The sequence below is a fragment of the Micromys minutus genome, assembly GCF_963924665.1.
Source record: "Micromys minutus genome assembly, chromosome: 7".
Taxonomy (NCBI): domain Eukaryota; kingdom Metazoa; phylum Chordata; class Mammalia; order Rodentia; family Muridae; genus Micromys; species Micromys minutus.
The window spans coordinates 148,994-169,293 of record NC_137976.1 but is presented as its reverse complement, the minus strand read 5'-3'; the positions used below and the strand labels follow the sequence as shown (position 1 = coordinate 169,293).

The window sequence follows — 20,300 nt, the reverse complement described above, 5'->3', positions numbered from 1 at the left end:
CAAAAGGCACAAGGGCATATAAAGAGGCTGCCTTGGGGTCTCAAAGCTTACAGTTCATCTTCACTCTCAGTTCTCAACCTTGAATTGAAATCAGCCTCAGGAGAAAAGTCTGCTTTCAGTTCATCATTGGCATGACCACCTAACAAGTGTCTTGTATGACAGTTTTAGCTGACACACAGCAACTGATTTTTCATTTTCTGTTCCACTCTTGTCTAGAGAACTCATTAAACCTTAAGTAGGAACAACTGTTCTTCAATCTCTAAGGGTTAGGGTTAGACTTCAAGCTGCATCTCTTTGAGGAACAACAGGATGGTAACACCAATCCCAGTTAACCAAGAGTCTGCTCTGCCTGAGGCTGAACCAAATGGGAACAGAGAGGAGTATGCTCAGATTCTTATGGACACACCAAGACAGTGAAGGCACAGGCCGTAGATGCTGAAGTTCATGCATGCTCCCACACAGATGGTTCATTCACTGAAAGGCAACCTCCAGAAATCTACCTGTTCTGTCTCTTAGTACAGCCTTGTCACAGTGAGCAAGGCACCATGCTGAGGATAGAAGAAAACAGCCACAGACAGAGAAATAACAAATTGATTGAGATACTGATATTCACAAGTGGGCACCGGCATGGACAGAAGCCTTGCAAGAAAGTAGAATGTCACAGAATGACCTTGTAGGTCCAAGTCACAGAACAAGGGAGAACACAAAGGCATTGGTGACCTTCCTTTACACTTCTTCTGGTTGACTTGGCTACATGGCCAAAGCCCAGGAACTGGTGAATTCAGGGCTCTCTCTCTAGAGCACAGGGTATCCAGGCCTCTGGGAGCTGCCACTCCTTGGCCTACTTGCTGTCTGCAGATTCCACCATTTATTTACAAAAAGACAGTGCCTGAGAACACCAAGATCTCCAACCACAGCTGTCCTCCAGCATGGAGCAGCTCATAGCACAGCAGCTTTGGGCCTCATACAAAGATGGCTTTTTTCCTTTTGAAGAGTGGCAGATGGAAACAGGCTCAGGATGTAACAACCTGGGACAGGTGGTAACACAATCTGTCTGAATGCCCAGAGCGGACACAAGTGCAGGAGATTGACGGTTGAAGGAAAGCTCCAAAAAGGCAGGTGGGCTTTCCCATCTCAAGCCTATGCATTCTTCTCTCTCATACACTTCTAGAACAAACTCAATACTGCTGCTCACCTGTCAGCAAGGATGAAGATCCTGCATCACAGTAGCCTCAGACACAGGGTCTAAGAATGCACAATGGACATGAGACAACCCATCCTTTCTTGACTAAGGTAAAATTGCCTTAGACTTCTCCAATGGCTGGACAGTTTTGAATATTCCTCACATTCTGTGATGGTTGTATATGCTTAACCCAGGGAGTGGCACTATTTGGAGGTGTGTCTTTGTTGAAGTAGGTGTGTCACTATGGACGTGGTCTTTAAGACCCCACTCCTAGCTGCCTGCAAGTCAGTATTCTGCTAGCAGTCTTCAGATGAAGACTTTCAGCTCCTCCTGCACCATGCCTGCCTAGATGGACTGAACCTCTAAACCTGTAAGACAGCTCCAATTAAATGTTGTCCTTATAAGAGTTGCCTTGGTCATGGTGTCTGTTCACAGCAGTAAGACTCTAACTAAGACACATTCCTTGAGTTAAAAGAATCAGGGAAATGCCCAGGCAGCTCAGTGGGGGCACTTTCTCCTAACATACAGGGCAAGCATATGGGTTAAGGGCCTCACCTGTCCTACAGTTGTGGAACTCCAGTGCACTCTCCATTCGAAATGTCTTCCCACAGCTACTGCAGCGGAAGCGGTACTCACCATCCACCTGCTCAAAGGGGACACTGTCAGCAAGAAAGACTGCAGGAGTTCAACATAGGTACCTCCTCTCTGTGTGCTGTTTTAGTAACTTCTAAGGCTGCCTACACCAGTTTTCCTCCTGTTCTAGTAGGAATATTCTTGCTGTCCAATTGTTTGAGAAAGAGAACCCCACACTCAGGTAATTGCACCCAAATACCCCAAATACCACCAGTGTTATCCCATGCTGGCCTTACTGCTTCTGTAAGCAGTGGCCTAAGCTGGTCTTGGAATTTATTGGGTTTGGGGGCTCCCTCTGGAAACTGAGAGCTCCCTTCTATTACGGCTCTTCCTCTAGAAAACAGCTGTTCAGTCAGTCAGTTGCCTGGGTGCTCACTTACCTCATTCCGGCTGTGCTTGTAGGAAACATGTTGCTTTAGACTTTCCTTACGGCTGAACAATTTTGAACATTCCTCACATTTAAACAGCTTGTCACCTAAGGAATGAACCAACAGAAGGTAGATTCATTGCTTTGGCCTTTCTCAGCAAGGTGCACCCATCTCTGAAATATGAGGCCCCTGTCTGGGCGGGGTGCCCCGGTGCTGGAGGGGACAGGCAGCCACAGGGCCACCCCTTGCAGCAGCTCTGCAGCAAGGACACAGCAATGGACATACACCTTCTTGGCCCTGCCCTGTAGGCTGGGCAGGCACTCACCGTGCGCGCACTCACCGTGCGAGCGCACGTGCCGGCTCAGGTTGCTGCTGTTCTGGAAGACCTTGCTGCAGGTGCCACACTGATGGATGCGTTTATGCTCACCCAGCTGTCGAACGAGCTTTCGCCGGACACCATGTCTGCTGGACAGAACCAAGCCCCTCTTGAGGGCAATGGTGCTGCTTGGATGATGCGTGAACCTGCTCAAGAGAGGGACAACTGGTCAAGGAGAAGTGGTGGCTGGGTCCTCAGAGTGAAAGTTTCTGATTATAGTCACCTCAAAAAGTTCATCAGCCACATTTTCCAGCTATGACTGATCCATGAGGAAAGAAGGAAGGCAGAATTTAGAGCCACCCAGACCCAGGTAGGATAGACTCAGCCCTGTGTAGCAGCTTACTTGCCTCAGCCCTGGCCACTAGGAAACCTGAGCTTCATTTGTATTCTAAATAAGGTAGTCCTATCTATGGTTCTTGTCCTGACTTGGTATCAACTCTACTATGTTTTATGTTGACTCTGAACTTGACTCCTAAATGCTTCTTCATCCTGTCAAGTGTGCTTTTTCTGTTAAGTGCTTGAAATCCTCTGGGCAGTAAGACAGGAAAGAAATAATAAACACACCACATTTCCACAGGTTCACCAGGTGAATTCTGCCAACTCCAAAGGGCATAGAAAACACCAGCAGCTGAGTCAACTTCAGGGCAAAGACTCACTAGGGAATTATAAGTGTGGTATAAACATTTCTTTCCAGTGATCTCAAAAAAAGAAAGCTGAACAAAATGTGAAACTCTTATCCAAACACAAGCAACTGCTGAACTATAGCAGCACTGCTCACATAGCTGGGGAAAAGCCCTCAGGATCTCCCATGGGAGAGCAGACAAAGCAGGTACATGCATCAGGGTAACATGAGCCTCATAGAGGAGATTTAGATACACATTGACATAGAAGGAAGGATATGTACTGAGCAAGCTTTTCATAGAAAGCAAGTACTGTGTGCCCTGCTGACATGGGGATATAGGCTAGAATCACCTGCAGACAGAAAACAGAATGGGGTGGTTAGTTTCAGTTTGGGTAGATAAAAAGCTTAGAAGACAAATAGCCAGTGTCTGCACTGTGTCCTTCAAAAAGAGTTGTAATGGTGAATTCTGTCGTTTGTGTTTAAAGAAAAAAATTCTCACAGTGAATAAACTAGGAAACTCCTAGAGTTCAGAACATACATTGCTGGCCAAAAGAGATGAAGCCCGGCTCTGCTGTGGGGATTAAAGGTGGGAGGTACTTTCCCTTCAGTACCAATTAGCCGTTCCCTGTGCTCCGTCCCCAAGCACCAGCCATGTACAATCAGGACTTACTTTGGCACTGAGCTGGCTTCATTTGTGGGGGTGGCCAGCTTCCCCAAGACTAACTCCATTATCCGTTCATCTGGTGTTGCACTCACAGGCTCATCTGGGGGGATCTCGGTTATGATCTCTGCCACGTGCTCTGTGTAAAAGGGTATGACAAAGGGTCATCACTAGTGTAGGGGACAGATTGTAACAAAACCCAGGAGAAGCACTGCCCTGGGGGAGCACATCCTGAGTGTGGATGCAATAGGGATAAAAGAACATTTTAGAATCTAACTAAATTTATCTATATTTAGAGGATATAATGTTTTAAATCCAAACCAAAGTTACACTACATGCCTCATAAAGCCCAAGCATCACACAACTTCAGTCTCTTCTGTCTTGGCCCATGATACCATCAACCAGATCTTGTAGCTTATTAAATGAGCTCTGACAGAGATTTATACGTATGACTAGTCATCTTGAGCATGTTCAAAGGTGAGTAAATATTCTGTTTAGGACCACATCAGAAATGGTATATTAATGAAACATGAAGATCTATACAAAAGAAAATTTCAACCATTTTTGGTTTTTCTTGAAACAGGATTTCATGTAGCTAGGGCTAGCCTTGAACTTACTATGTAATCAAGGATGACTGTGGATATCTGATTTTTCTCTCTCTCAAGAGATAATTCTTGATGATACATGATGATAGCCATGTATCATCATGCTCAGTTTCTGTGGTGCTGGGGATGAACCCTGGGCTCTGTGAATGATGGGCAAACACTCAACAAACTGAGTCAAATTCTAGACCCTGAGCCATAGGTTTATTTTTATTTATTTTTATTTTTGTTTTCAATACATCCTGGCTACAGTTTCCCTCCCTCCACTCCTTCCAGATCCCCACTCCTACCCCTGCCACCCTCAGATCCAATCTTCCTTCATTTCTCTTCAGAAATGAGCAGGCCTCCCAAGGATATCAACTGAACACAGCAAAACAAGGTGCTAAGTACAAACCCTCATATCAAAGCTAGGCAAGGCAACCCAGTAGGAGGAAGAGTCCTAAAAGCAGGCAAAAGAGTCAGACACACCCACTCCTACTGTTAGGAGTCCCCCAAAACACCAAACTAAAAATTATAACAGATATGCAGAGGACCTAGTACAGACCCATGCAGGTTCAGTGATTGCCACTTCAATCTCTGTGAGCCCCTATGAGCCCCGCTTAGTTGATTCTGTGGGCTGTGTTCCTTTGTGTGTTTGACCCCTCTGGTTTCTACAACTCCCCTCCCCTTCTGTGAGGTTCCTTGAGCTCCAAGGGTGGGGAGTCAATGGAGATTTCCAATTTGGTTTTTCTCTCCTCCTAATGTTTGTAGGTAGATTTCTACATATGCTCCCATCAGCTGCCTGTGGAAGCCTCTCTAGAGTCAGTGGTTTCTATTGTTTCACCTACTATCACTAAATGCAAATGACAGCCAGGAAGTAGATCCTTCTGTCTCTTCCTTTCTATAGAGGCAGGGACATTCCACAGGGAGCTCAAACCACTCCTGCTCATTTGCAGATACTTCCAAATGTTCATAGAGCAGGCACTGGCCAAAGAGAGAAGGAAATAGGAAAGTGGAGAACGTTCCATGGAACCTGTTCTTCTATTCTCTTTTATTTCAAGTTTGCTTGTCATTTCCACAATGGTAAGAGTAAAGAGTCAGTGTCTAGTAACACAGGCAGAAGGGGCAGGCATCTGAGCATTACACTTGTCCTGAATGTGAGGTGGACCTAGCATCAGAAGGATCAGGCAGCTGGACAGGGGTTGCATAGGGACCATAGAGATAATAGTTTTCCAGGGACGTGTACATGCTACCAAGTAAATCACTAGAAACTTAGCTGAGGGTCAGTGAGGTGGCTCAAGTGGTGTGCTGGCTAGTTTTATGTCAACCTGACACAAGCTAGATCTATCTGAAAGGAGGGAACCTCAATTGAGAAAATGCTTCTATAAGATCATGGTATTTTGTTGCAGCAATAGAAACCCTAACTAAGCTGTAGGGTATTTTTTTAATTAGTGATTGATATGGGAGGGGCCACATCAATCCCTTGTGGCACCAGTGGGGGTGGTGCTATCCCTTGGCTGGTGTGGTCCCAGAAGACCATAGTGAATCTCAGATATTGGACACTGAGTGATTTACACTATTGGAGTTTAATTTTGTTTTGTTCAGATTATGACCATGCCTGGTTCTTCCCTCTTGAAAAGTATTTAACTTAATTTTGATCTTAGAGGCTCCCACAGCTCAGAGACTGATTTTTAAAAGAGATTTTGGAATTTTACAAAGACTTTGAATTTTAATAAAGACTAAATTTTTAAGTGGTAAGATATCTACTGTACAAGCCTGGCCCCAGAGTTCCATGCCTGGAGTCCTCATAGAGCTGAATCCTTTGCTTTTGTATATGCTGTGGTCTGTGGTCTGTTTAGATGTCTGCATGTACACACAATGAATGAATGGGTGAATGAATGAAAGAAAAATTTTAAAAAGAACAGGGCCATGATCAGCAACATGTCCACCCATAAGCAGTAGGCAATAAATACTGAGAACTCAAATGATGGGTTAAGGACTGCTGGGTAAACAGAGCTGTGACTGACAGGCATGGCATGGGCAAGACTCACACATGATAGTGAAACACATAGACACATGACAAGCACTGTGACACAGATATGCCATCCCAGCTCATCAAAAAATTGAGTGGGCAGGATCAAGAATTTAAAGTCAGCCTTGGGTTATATGCTGAGCTTAAGGCCAACCATAAATAGAAAACAAAAAAAGCAAACCATCAAAAAACAGACTGAGGGCTCTAGTCCTGATGAAACAATGGCTACCCAAGTGCCCATTTAAATAAATAAAAAAAAAAAACCAAAAACAAAAAACTATGTTCTGTACACTCTAATTTGAATATTCTGTATAATAATGTACTTGCCCATTTTGTGTCAACTTGACACAAGTTAGAATCATCATAGAGTAAGAAGGCTCAGTTGAAGAAATACCTTCAGGAGATAAAGCTATAAGGCATTATCTCAACTAGTGATCAATGGGGGAAGGCCCAGCCCATGGTGGGTAGTGGCATCCCTGGGCTGGTAGTCCTGGGTTCTATAAGAAAGTAGGGTGAGCAAGCCACATAAAGCAAGTCAGTAGGCAACACTCCTCCATGCATGGCTTCTGCATCAGCTCCTGCCTTCAGGTTTCTGCCCTGCTTGAATTCTTGGCTTGACTTCCTCCAGTGATGAACTATGATATAGCAATATAAGCCAAATAAACCCTTTGTTCCCCAATTTGCTTTTCAATCATGGATTTTCATTAGCAATAGAAACCCTAACTAAGACAACAACCACATTTTAACAGCTGACTGAGGGACTAGAAAGAATATAAGCCTTTACCTCCTGAGCCCTCCTTGCCAAGATGGTCACCCAGAAAACTAAGAGTTGATGAGAAACATACGACCAGCCCTTTTACATACCCCATCAGCTTCTTACCTGCAGGTTCCTTATCTTTGATAATGACCAGAGGCTGCTCAACCTTGGATGCTTTGGGTTTCCTCCCCCTTCGAGGCTTTTTCTTTGGCTCTTTGGTGACCATGACACTCTGGACACTCTTGTTCTCAGCTGCTGTGGGAGGCTCTATCCTGGGTGCATCAGGCTCCTTCTCAGAGGCTGCCTCATGCTGCTGGCCACCTGCAGGAAGGCTTTTGGCTTGTTCCAGGTGGCACAAGAGATGCTCTGCAAGAGGAGACAGGCTGATGATGATACAGTAGAAAGTTGAACTCCATTGCCCTCTGTGTGTTGGCTTTCTTTGTTATGCCTGCCAAGTGTGCATTCTGCACAGGTAAATAAACTTTATCTTCAATGTTTTTAAAGAGAAATGGCTCTACTACATACATATATAGCTTCAAATTGAGTTTCTCTCATCTGACATGTTCAGGACCAGATGGCTTCAGATCATGGTGAACTCTGAGTTTAGAAATTTATAGTGCTTCACAACTGGAACTTCCAAATGGAGGCTGATCAGCTTAAACTATTTTTCTTTGTGTATTAAATACTGCATGTAACACAGACCGGTCTCAACTTCTGATCCTTCTGTCTCTACCTTCAATGGCTAAGATTATACAAATGCCACTATGTGTGTCCTGTTTTATGCAGTACTAGGGCTCAAACCCAGGGTTGCCTGCATGCTAGGCAAGCACTCTGTCACTTGAGTTATATCCCCTACCCTGAAGCTATACTTAGAAGTAAATGAGATGCAGGAAGGGTATGATATTATATAAAGTAGTCTATAAATCTGGAAGTGCACACACATATCTGCAGAGGCCATGTTTACATGCTGGTGCAGCTCCAGTGTCTTACTCCATGAAACTATGGGCAACCTGACTTACTTTCTTGATTGTATTTTCTGTTTTTTTTTTGTTTGTTTGTTTGTTTTTCTTTTTTTAGAGTGTGACACACTAAGATAGAAGCACCTATAGAGTAATACTACCTAAAGCGCAGTAAACATTTCTTCTCTCCCTCTTCCTTCCATTCTATTTTTCCCTTCCCTTTCCTTCCTCCCTTCCCCTTTCCTTCCTCCCTTTTCCTTCTTTCCTCCTTCCTTTCCTCCTTCCCCTTCCCACTGTTCTATTTGTCCTCCCTCCCTTCTTTACTTTCTTTCTTCCTCCTGCCTATCTCTTTCTTCCATTGACATGGTTTCTCTGTGTAGCCCTGGCTGTTCTGGAACTTGTTCTGTAGACCAGGCTGGTACCAAACTCAGAAATCAACCTGCCTCTTATCTCCCCAGTGCTGGGATTAAAGTTGTGCTCCACCACTGCCTAACTAAACATTTCTTCATAAATCCCACAAGAAAGCAAAATGTCTTTGCTTATTTCAGCTGACAGAAAGTTTCCAAGACCACTCAAGGGAAAGCAATGGAGACAGACGTTGGAAACAGGCTGGCATCCACGTGGAGTAGGAAGCTTGGGATGTAGACAAATGTGCCGCGTCACAGAATACTAGATGATAGAAAGAGGAAGGGAAGACAAGGCAGAAGCACCACTGTGCCTGGAGCTGCTTCCGCCCTCTGCAAATGTGAATTGATTTATCACTAGTACCCAGCTAAGTAGCCATTATCCCTGAATTGTCCAGCATTAGAGATTCTATGCTAGGTGGTGGCCCCAAGGAGCAGGCCTGTAAGAGAAAGCCAATCTGGCAACTAACCAGGTTAGACAAATAGAACACATACCCTGAAAATATAGATTGAACAATATTAAAGGAAAGCAAACAAGACTCTGCCAATCACACAGAGGGAACTTAAAACCAAAGTGAAGAATACATCAAGAGTGAAATTGGAGGTCATAGGGTCTCAAAAGGTTATCAGGCTGTAAAGATAGAATCACAATTCATCACAAGACCTGAAGTCTAAGACATCAACTTGGTCTACTCTGGACCCAGGCACAGATTGCAAATTCAAGTTTACATGGACTCTTGTGTAAGAGATAGCGATTCATTCTACACTACGGCTCTATGTCTGTGTTGAAGGCATTGCTTTCCATCAAAGAACAGAGAGTAGAGGAGTGCAAGACCTTCAACTTGGATGCAAAACCATCCACAGTAGACAGAAGCTGTGATTCTTTAGGTCCAAGGTCCAAAATAAGCAGAGTAAATAAATGGGATAGTAAGAGCTAGTGATTGGTGCTGTCAGCTTCGTGTTTGCCTGGCTCATATGAAGTATCATCTGGTGCCTAGCACTGAATAAACATGTGTGGTGTCACATGCCTAAAATCCCAGCAATCACACTATCTTAGAAATCAGTAAATAAATGTGAGAAATGGAGCTACAGGGATAGTGAAGTAGTTAAGAACACTGGCTGCTCTTTCAGAGGACCTGGGTTCAATTTCCAGTAGCCACATGACAACCTCACATTTGTACTTCCAGTTCTGGGAGACCTGACACCCTTACGCATATATACATGCAGGTAAAACCACCAATACACATAAAAAATTTTAAAGATCATTAAAGAAAGGCATGAGAAGCACAGCAACTCTGACACAGCACTCACTCAGGGTATTAAGTCAGTCTACCATGCTTATCAAATTCCCTATGCCCTTGTGACTTGTGTTTGATTTACTAACCACTCTGGTGAACATACAGAAATCTACCATGAGAGGAGATGGTGCAATTTCTCCTCATACAGCTGTCAGTCTTGGCTTTATGCATTTCTGGACCATGTTATAGAGAGATGAGAACTGAGATGCAATGTTGAATAAAATGTGGAAGGGAGCTAGCATGGCTCTTAGGGAAAAATTCAGTGCTTATATTAAAAAAAAAAATTAAATTGATCAAGTGAAACATTCAACTTAAAACAGAGAAAAGAACAAAACCAAACCAAAAGAAAAAGAAAGAAAGAAAAAAGGATAAAAAAGGAGCCAGGCATGGTGGCACATGCTTGCAGAAGTCAAATTGTCCCGAGCTACAGACCAAGTAAAGAGCCAGCCTGTGTCTTTCTTCCTCCCCGGGGCCTTGGGAGAACGACTTTCCCAGGTTGTAGGTGTTGCTGTTACTTGATTTACCAAATGCCTCCTGCTTCTGGTGATGGGACTGAGTGTTCTCAAAGCCCTGCACTCTGGGCCTCCAAGCTCTCAGTTTTAATGCTTTAAAAGTGAGTCACAGTGGAAGTTTCTTTAGAGCAGAAACTATTGAGAAATGTCATTGTTATTGGGAACACAAGGGGCCCCCACCTCAGCATCACTGCCTTAACTGAGTCCTGCCCAGGGTTAGGTAGGATTGTCCCTCCTTCTGAGGTGGGGGACAGTTTCTACCCCATCTCTGCTTCCCCTGGAGGGTGGCTCAGCACATGTGAGTTGATTTCAGGTGTGGTCGCCTCCACTCAGGAGTCACAATATTTTCTAGTTTCCACACCCTAGGTCCTGCCTCAGTGCAAAAGCCTGGTGGTGGAGCTTGTTCTGAGTGGGGCCTACCATCCTCTTCCCACATTATGAAGACTTCTTCCTTGGCCCGTGGAGCCTTGTCTTTCACTTCTGTGACAAAGAAGTCATTTCCCCAGCATCATTTGCAGGTGTCTGTGAGGTACTTCCAAGGCGAGGTGAGGGCTCCAGGTGCTAGCCAGAAACATGGGAGCTTCAGGTCCAGGCCCCGGTCTTACTGCAGGAGGTATCTTCTCAGAGTTACTCTGAGAGCTAGTCCTGACTAAGCAGTAAGAGCCCCAGAGGGGATTAAAGGTCCCTTTCTGGCTTCTTGGTTCTCCATGCTTAACCTGTGACCAAAGCCCAGTGAGACTTCGTGGGAGCCCCTGCGGCCTCTCCATGAAACCCCAGCTCTCTAGGCCTGTCTGCCACCAGAATCCCTCTTGTCACCTGCGTCAGTCTGCTACAGAGATGCCATACCAGCTCCTCTTCCCAAACCTAAACATCCACCGTGGACCCTGTGCTAGTTCTGTGGTGTAGGAGCAAGTGATGCTAGGGAGGAGAGCAGGGCAAGGTTGAGAGGAGCCAGCTCCTCCTCCAGTCTGCCACCACACTGCCACCAGCCACCCCAGTGCAGACTAGTCTTCAGAAGTCAGATCACGGGCCAGGTGTCCAAATCTACGCAAAGCCATGCCAGGAATCTGCCCTGCCAGGTTCAGCTCTTCAAGGTGCCTCTTCAGGGACACAGTGTGTGTCTGATTGGGCTTCAGATCAAAAGCCTAATGTTCGTGTCCCTCTTATAGGGGGAGCTTTGGACACAGGACCAGTTTGATAAAGGGCCAGGTGACAGTGTCCGCTCTGCACATTGTAGAGGAGGCACTGTAGGCCTATGGGTCCCTAATTAAAGAAGTTGAATGAATTTGCTTTCATTTAACCAGGGACCTGTCTCACTCCCTCCTGCCTCCCAAAGATCTTGTGTAGTTGTTTAACCCCCTCTGTTAACAGTGGCTCGGAAAAGCTTTGTACTAAAGCATGGGACCCTCACAGCAGCCATTCCCAGGGAAATAGGTCTCAGGCAAGTCCATGCCCTGACCTGTTCAGAGGCCTTTTGGCAGTGCGGCCCATTTGTGATACATCCAGTGTATCAGCCTGGCTAAGTATGAGAACGCTAAGCCGTTGCCATTTTGGACTACTTAACCATGGCTACTCTTAAGTTCCCTTTTTAAAGTAGCTTAGCTCTCCCTCTTCCCACCCCTAGATGGGGTTTCATGATTTCTAAACAGGAGCTTGAACTCACATTTAGCCAAGAATTATCTTGAATTGATCTCCTGCCTCCACCTGAGTGCCGGGGTTACAGGTGTGATCACCTTGTTGGTTTATGACGTGCTGGGAGCAACACCCAGCGCACACTCCCAGCCCCTCTTTCTAGAAAACATTAAATACTCTTCAGGGGAGGAGAGGTCACAGGTCTGGCCAGCTGCCCCATCCTTTAGTGCAGGGTCAGCTCCCAGAATTCTGCTCCATAAGCAGGTGATTCTCCTTGCCTGTAATTACCCAGATCTGCCCATTTCCAAGATGCCATTTTGAGGGGAGGGGTCTGCTTCCTACTGTGACCGGGCTATGGGATCCAAGACCACCTTGCTTCATGATTTGATACATTTGTTTTACTCAAAAACTTGAACTGTAGGATGCCATTAAGAGTCTGTTTATATTTTTGGAATATTTGTATTACAGTTGCTAATAAAGGCTGGTTTAAAACCTGTTAAAAAAAAAAAAAAAAGAGCCAGCCTGGACTACATAAAACCCTGTCTCAAAAAAAAAAAAAAAAAAAAAATCATCAGAAGTTAGTTTTTAAAAATAAAAATACAGTAAGAAATAAGTGAAGCTCAAAGCTATTTCTTTGAAAAGACTCACAATATTGGTAAAAGTCCAACAAAAAAGGCGCAAATAACTGTGTAATTGGTTCATAACAAAATAACTTTAGTCTCTCACCTCACTCTGCCCATTCAGTCATCTGTAATTTCAAGTCACCCATCCACCCTACAGAGAAGAGTTCCAGGAACCTGAGGCTATCAAAACCCACAGACACCCTAATACCTAACATAAAATGGCACACTATTTGCTAAAACCAACACACATCACACTCATTAATATTCAAAACACCAAAATGCAATAAAAATGCTATGTGAATGGTTATTGCTCTATATTTAGGGAATAATGACAAGAAATCCTGTATATATTCAGTACAAAGTAGCATTTTGGTGTGTAGCTGTTGAATGCTGACATAAGGATGCCACAGATGGAGACCTGACTATATTAGACAATGCCTACTGATGTCTTAAAACATGGGGATTCTATTTTCTTATACATGCTGTTTCCTTTTTAGACCTCAGACTCCTCCCAATCACACCAACACCAACTTGTAAGCCAACTAGTGTTTACAAGACCACTGTCATAAAGATCTATACACAGTTGTACTTAACATTTGTTTCCCCTGGAGCTAATTCTAGCCTTATCTTCTATCAGCTATTCATTGTCCTAAATTAGTTTGTACACTCCCAGCCTCTTTCCTCTTTAACAGTCAAACACAATTACCTCCTAGATTCCTCCCTTTTCTTTTCTTTCATTGACTTATTTATTCACTTTACATCCAGATCAGACCCCTCTCTCCTCCCAGTCCCTCCCTCATATGGCCCCTCTCCCTCTCCCTTTCTCCTTTTTCTACAGCACCTGTTCTTCCCAGACCCCTCTTCTCTCTCTAAATTGGGCTAGTGACTTGCATGTCCTTTTCCCATTCCCTGCAAAGAACTCTCTTCCTTTCCATATACATAGAGGACATGCATATTGCTTTGGGCAAGGTAGCATTGTAAAACTCAACAGAGGTGCTAGGATCTGCAAAGCCACACATTTGGGCACTGGAATACAGTGTTGGTGTAGGTGACAGTGTCTTCAGCAAGTGGTCTGATAGTGACAACCTACATTCTACAGGGTTAAGGAAGATATTAAGGAAATAAAAGTTGTTTGGAAAAATCCAGGTGTAGTTGCTTTGTATACTGTGATGGGTAGGAGAGATGAAGTGAATGAAGTGTGAAGATTCCTCACACCCTCCGTCTATGTCTATGTCACAGCCTCAGACTATGTCCTGGAACACTGGGGCGGAGAAAACACCACTTTCATTCCTGCTTCTTGGGGTTGTTTAGTAGTGATAGAGCAAGCAAGAAAAGTGACACACCCAGCATGTTGGCAAAGATGGTGAGCTGCACGTCTGTGATCATCCTGACTACCTCCACCTGACTCCAACACTACTGCCACCTGCTGCACAAACTCCACTTTTTTTTTTTTTTTTTTTTTTTTTTTTTTTGATGCTGTTTGGAAATTTCTGGATTATCTGAATATCTTCACTAGGTTGCTGACAGTGAAGAATCTATGGCTAAGTTGCCCTTCCTGTCCTAACAGTGCTCCAGTTCTTAATGGCTTACCCTCTAAGTTTGTTTTTATCTAAATCCCATAATTAAGTTCCATGATAGTACAGGTGGGTCTTTGTCATTCATCACATTGCTAGCCTGTTGAATCCTGTTATAAACCTGCATCCTTTAGGGTTTCCTTGATGACTATTTATCCATCTGGTTTGTTTTTGTGACAGAATGTCATATAACTCAGGGTGCTCTCAAACTTACTATGTAGTTGTGGCTAACTGTAAACTGCTGATGAGCCTCCTGCCTCTTGAAGATTTAGATTATAGGCATCAACTACCATGTCTGGTTTGGGGGATGCTGGGGCTTGACCTCAGGGCTTGTGATGCTAGGCAATCACTCCATCAACTGAGCTACATCCCCAGTCTACTGATTATTCTTATTGCCTCTCCCTTTTCCCCACAGAATACTCCTGGCCACCTGCAGTCTTAGACCATCCTCCAGTCTCTGAATTTTGTGTTCACCACATGATCCTCCTTATGAAAAACTCTCCCAGTGCTTTTGGACACTTTTTTTTTTTTGGTCAATTTTATGTCTACTACCACAGCTCTCATTTTCAGTCATCTACCATCCTCTGATTTCTTCAACAGTGGCCTGTTCTTATCTAAAGGATGCAGTGCTATGCTGCCATTTCTCTCCTCAGTGAGAACTTCAGCTTGGAGGTATTTTTGGGGGGTGGGGGTGGGGAGGCAGTTTTCAGATTCCTCAGACAAGTTGTTTGGTCTCTTGTTCATGCTCAGCTTTCTCTCAGCACCTAGAGTCTTATTCTGCAAGATGGTCAGAGGTTGAGCAGTCCCACTTGTAGGTCTTTCATCTCCCTTGTTGGTTTCTACAGAGAAATTCTTCTTCCCTGTCTGGGGCCTGAGCCAGCTCTACTACTCTAAGAACAAGAAATGAAGATGTCTAAAACTGCCCAAATTCCCACATCTGCCTTTGTGTGTTCCTGTCCTTACCTAAGTACCTTAGGGTTCCCAGCCTCAAGTCTCTCCCAAGGGTGCCGATGCAAGTAGAGATGTGGCTCTGTGGAGCCACAGCAGGGTTCAGACAGACCAGGAGGCCAGGGTTCTAAGCAGGCTGACAGTTTGTGCTTCCCCATCCTCTCCTCCCAGACTCCTGACACTCCCCAAGCTCTGTAGGAGCAGACATGTTTCTTGGGTATCCCACTGCTGGCTTTGGCTTCTCTGGCATGCTTGCTTGGTTAATGCTGCTGCAAGCACATCCTGACATCTTTTCAACCTTGCTCAATGCTCTTCACTTCTTTCTTTGTTCTTGCATTTAAGTGAAGTAGAATTCCAGGAGGGCACCAAGGCCAGTATATTCACTATTGCCTCATGTTTAATCAGACATCTCTAAGTGGCCTCGAGAGACTGGAGTAGGGTTCCCCAAGGAGGCACAGGACATGAGAGTATCAGGTGAAAGGTCAAGAACAACAGCCTGTGCTTCCCATGTTGTCCAACAATCTCAGTTTGTCTCCTGGTGCTCTGCATAGTGAGTCTGACTATGCTGACCCTCACCTGCTCAGTCATGTATGTTCATGAATAAATGCATGAAATATGCTCAAGTTCAAAAGACTCATCTGGTTTTGAAGTTAGTCGACCACAGAGAAGTCAGACACCATAGGTCGGAGCCTAAACAACAAAGCAACACCTTCACAGTTGAGGTAAGCCTCTCAGACAGGGTTCTGCAGAAGGCAGATTCAGGCCCAGCAAGATCATGGCTAAGATAGGTCTTAGATTCACATTCTCTTATTTGACAAAGTATGACCCAGTGAAGCTTGTTCTCCATAGATTTGTAAACTACAGCCATGTCATTTGGTGCTGGGATGTCTTCAAAGCCAGTCTGCAGGTAACAAAAGGTCTCTCTGCCCTGCAGCCTAGTTCCCCAGACTTAGCTCTGTACTCCTTCTAATCAGCTCTGTACCTAGGTCCTCAACTATCAGGTTACCACACCCAGGCAAGGGTTGCAGGAGAGAGAAGAGCCCATAACCCCCTGGTAGCAGAGGATGAGCAGCAATGCCTGCATTGAATGTAGCTCCAATATGTGCAACTATATGGTCTGGGCATGTCAGCTATTCACTCCAGCCTCAGTCTGTTTATCCAGAAAATGACCATCATGGCTGTACAGACTATTGTGAGACTCACTGAGTCAATGCAAGTACTGGTAAGAGGCCTCAGCTGAGCCGGCATCTAGGGATACTGGCCTAGCTCTACTACCAACGTGAAGGGAGGCTTTTTCCTTAACTAAAACTAGTCACCAAGGAAAATTACCCAACAGACCAAATAGCCTTTCTTGATCAGGGCTGAGTGACATCTTGTGTGATGTCTCTATAGCCTGTGATTTCCACAGATGAGCCTTGCCCTCATCTAGGGGATATGTTCTTTCACAAGCTCAGCACTCTTAAAAACCTAGAAGCAACAGCAGATGGGGTTGGAGGGATGCTTCAGTGGCTAAGAGTTCTTGCTGAGCTTCCAAAGACCAAGGTTCATGTCTCAGCATCTACATGATAGCTTACAACCCTCTGCAACTCCAGTTCCACGAGATCTAATGCCCTCTTCCAGTCTTTATAGGTACTGCACACATGTGGTATATAGACATGCACGCATGCAAAACACTCACACACATAAAACATTAAGTAAAAAGAAGAGGTGGAGAAGAAAGAGGAAAAAGAAACTAGCAGCTGTTCATTGTTCCCATCTGTGATGAACACAGGTGATTTCCTCAGGCAAAAGAACAAAAGCGTCAAGAAAAGGATTAGAATAGTCCAGAAACATAAGAACAGACATCCACAATACTTAGGAGATGAATGAGTCCTGCCTAGTGACCAAGCTTTCTCTCAGAAATGTTCACATTAGCATTTCTGTTGCTAAAATCTGTCTAGAAAGATCCTTCCCATAGATCCCAGAGTATTCAATCATTGACTTGCTCAGGTTACAAGAGCAGAAACCAGCTGTCTGACACATTCTTGAAGTTGTAAACCAGTTGCCCCTTTGGGGTGGGGTGGGGTTAAGCATGTTCTGTATATAATAAAGGCCATAGCTTTCACACCTAATTTCTTTGTAGTTTCTGTAACTGGCATCTTTCTCTTCTACCCAAAGGAGAGGCTCCCAGGATACTGTGTAATAAAAGATGGGGTCAATTTTTCTTTGGCAACCTTCAATTAGTAAGGGAGGCAGAGGTAACAGAATGCCCTAAAGACAGATAGTGGGAGACCGTCAGATATAGAAAGGAAGCAGGACCTCAAAAGGTGAGTCATGGCTTCTGGTCCTTGCTGTGTCCACCATATCCAGAGCCTGGTCAGCATGATAGTAGGGAGGGTCACACTATGTACTTGCATTGACTCATGAGTCTCACAAGAGTCTGTACAGCCATGATAACCATTTTCCTGGATAAATAGACTGAGGCTGGAGTGAATAGCTGACATGCCCAGGTAATATGGTTGCACAAAAGAGGTCTGGGCAGCAGCTCACTGTGGGCATTGGGGAAGACAAAAACTAGGACATCCTGACAAGTATGGGAATGTGTTAGCATGGATGAAAAAGCTCAGCACAGTAGTCTGCACTCCTTGGAAAAGTACCATTTGCTACTTTTATCTTACCGTTCAGGAGCTGAAGTTCCAGGAAGGTGTTGGAGCACACCTTACACACCCATTGGCCACGCTCAGGCTCCACAGTGACACTGGGCTCAGGGGTACCTGCAGCTGCAAGATACAGTCAGAAAGGTTAGCCACTAGAGCAGAGAATGGCTTGTTCCTTAGGTAATTTGAGAAGGACAGAGATGCCCAGACTCATGAGCAACTGTATTCTAGGCACTATCTTCAGTTATACACACAATGATCAAGTTCACCCCCATTTCATAGATGCGGAAGCTGAGCAGATACGGTATCCCTGAGCCCTGTCACCAGTCATGGAAATGTGGCCCTTCCCAATCATCAGCCTGGTAGGACCAAAGCTCCTCATATTCCCTATGAGAAAAGCCTCCAGGACCTACACTTGAGCTGGGCCTAGTTGTGCAGGTTTGTAATACCAACTACTTAGTAGGCTGGACAAGACAAAATGGAAATCTAAGGCCACCATGGTCACAAAACAAGTTTGAGGACAGCCTGGAACTCAGTGAAGCCCTGTCTCAAAAAAGTTTTTTAAGAAGTGGGGTATGAGGTAGAATGCTTTATGTTTATTCTACCTGTAGCAACACACACACACACACACACACACACACACACACACACACACACACACACACACACACGAGAGAGAGATTCCTCATATTTAAATGTCCAATGGCTCATATAACAGGCTATGGTGGGACCAACAACAGCCATCTCACAGTGCTCCTGAACCTGGAATGGCTGTTATCCCAGCCCAACATATCCCAGAGATTTTTGTAATAAGTATTGTGCCTTGTAACTGTTGTCTGGCCTTGAGGCCTTGTGGCTGAGCAGGAATGAACTTTTAACTGTTCCATTTTTTAAAATCCCCAACTGGGGCAGGTAGCTGCTATCTCAGCAATGCCTCTAGCTCTCCAATGATGACACATAGAAACCCAAGGAAGAGGGACAAGGATAGAGCTCAAGGTATATAAACTGACCCTAGCTATACAGATGGGGACTGCAGGCTCCTTTTCAAGATGTCACAGGTGCTCTACTGCAACCTACACTGAGGAGCTGGTCTAGTGAGTCTTTCTGTGGGGCCAGCTATATCCAGACCCATGACCATGCAGCTTAACATTAATACTCCAGAGGTCACTTGGGTATTGAGTTTCGACAGTCTCCCAGTTCTGCAGCTATAAACCCACCATGCAGCAGGAAAGCACACATCTCAATTCCCCGAATTCTAAAGTAGTACTGAGAACACAACAGAGACAAGGATGCAGACTACCACAGCAAGGGAAAAACATGTAATGTGGAAACTTTCAGACTGAAATCAAAGATGGAAAAAGGTAGGAAAAAGTGGCAGGTGGGAACTGAATCCTGAATGTCCCACCTAGTGCCAGAACTCTTCTTCGTCCCTTTCTAGAAATCTGCTAGTTAGGGGCTCCCAGGAAATTGAGAATAAACAGAAATAAGAGCCAAATTCCTTTATGTCCATTCAGGTTCCCAAACATAGAGGTTCTGGATTCAAAGATGGGAGCCCTTGGGGTCTAGCAAGGGCTCAGCAAGAAAAGGCACTTGCCACCAACTCTAAACAGCCCAGTCCAATGGGACTCACATAATGACGAGAACCAAATCCCACAAGTTAACTTCTGGTCTTCACATGTGTGCCATGGCTCGTACATGCACACACACACACACACACACACACACACACACACACACACACACACACACTTAAAATAGCTTTTAAAAGAGCCCTTGGGTCAATGGGCTAGGATTTCTTTTATCTAAGTGACCTACCATCTACTACAAATATCACATGAGAATTTATGGACATCTGCTACTTTGGAACTGAGTGAAGACTTCTCATCGGAAGAACCAGGTAGTCATGACAATACAAGGTTTACAAAAGGTAACTACAAGGTAAAAATTTTAATGAAAAAAGTAATAGTCAATAGCCAGCAGATGAATCCTGAACTGCCAACTAACGTTTCTGAACATAGAAAAATGTCTCAGTCAAACAACATGATATGGCCAGAGTCCACAGCAACTGTGACAGCAAAAAAAGCAGGGCTTTAGGTGTGAGCATACATCAAAACTAAGTAACAGGAAGGTAGGCACATACCAACTGTGAAAAGTCCAGTAGGACACATAGCAGTTCAGCTTAGAACAGAGGGTCACCAAGGATGAAATCAGGAGGGAAGGGAGGATGGGCTGCTCCACAGGAGTCTGTGGTAAGAGTCACACACTTGCAGACACCTGTTGAGAGTTCCTCAACATAATGAACTCAACTGAATACATGGTAGCTGATTTGAAAACTAGAAAGAAAAAACAAAAACAAAAACAAAAAACAACTAGTCTCAAAGCCAGAAGCAGAGAGCCAGGGTGGCCAGACTGTACATGACATGGCTTCCCAGGAATTAGAAGATTTTACCTTCTGTCTTTCTCATTAAAAGGTGATTCTAAGTCCATGTTTCCCACTCCAC

General features: G+C 44.6%; 1 protein-coding gene across 2 annotated transcripts in view; it reads right to left on the bottom strand.

Moving 5' to 3' along the window:
* PRDM15 (PR/SET domain 15) overlaps positions 1-20,300 on the bottom strand; it is a gene marked incomplete at its 3' end in the record, with an annotated part of 44,835 nt that overhangs the window by 20,840 nt on the left and 3,695 nt on the right. Inside the window, exons 2-7 of one of the 2 annotated variants that reach the window (XM_080919080.1) lie at positions 17,821-17,922; positions 7,337-7,579; positions 3,853-3,982; positions 2,525-2,706; positions 2,197-2,291; positions 1,739-1,826 (exon numbers count right to left, since the gene is read on the bottom strand). In XM_080919080.1, coding sequence (XP_080775206.1) covers positions 1,739-1,826; positions 2,197-2,291; positions 2,525-2,706; positions 3,853-3,982; positions 7,337-7,579; positions 17,821-17,922 — 840 coding nt within the window. Of the gene's footprint in view, positions 1-1,738; positions 1,827-2,196; positions 2,292-2,524; positions 2,707-3,852; positions 3,983-7,336; positions 7,580-17,820; positions 17,923-20,300 lie in introns of those variants that run through there. The other variant, XM_080919081.1, reaches the window with a different exon arrangement.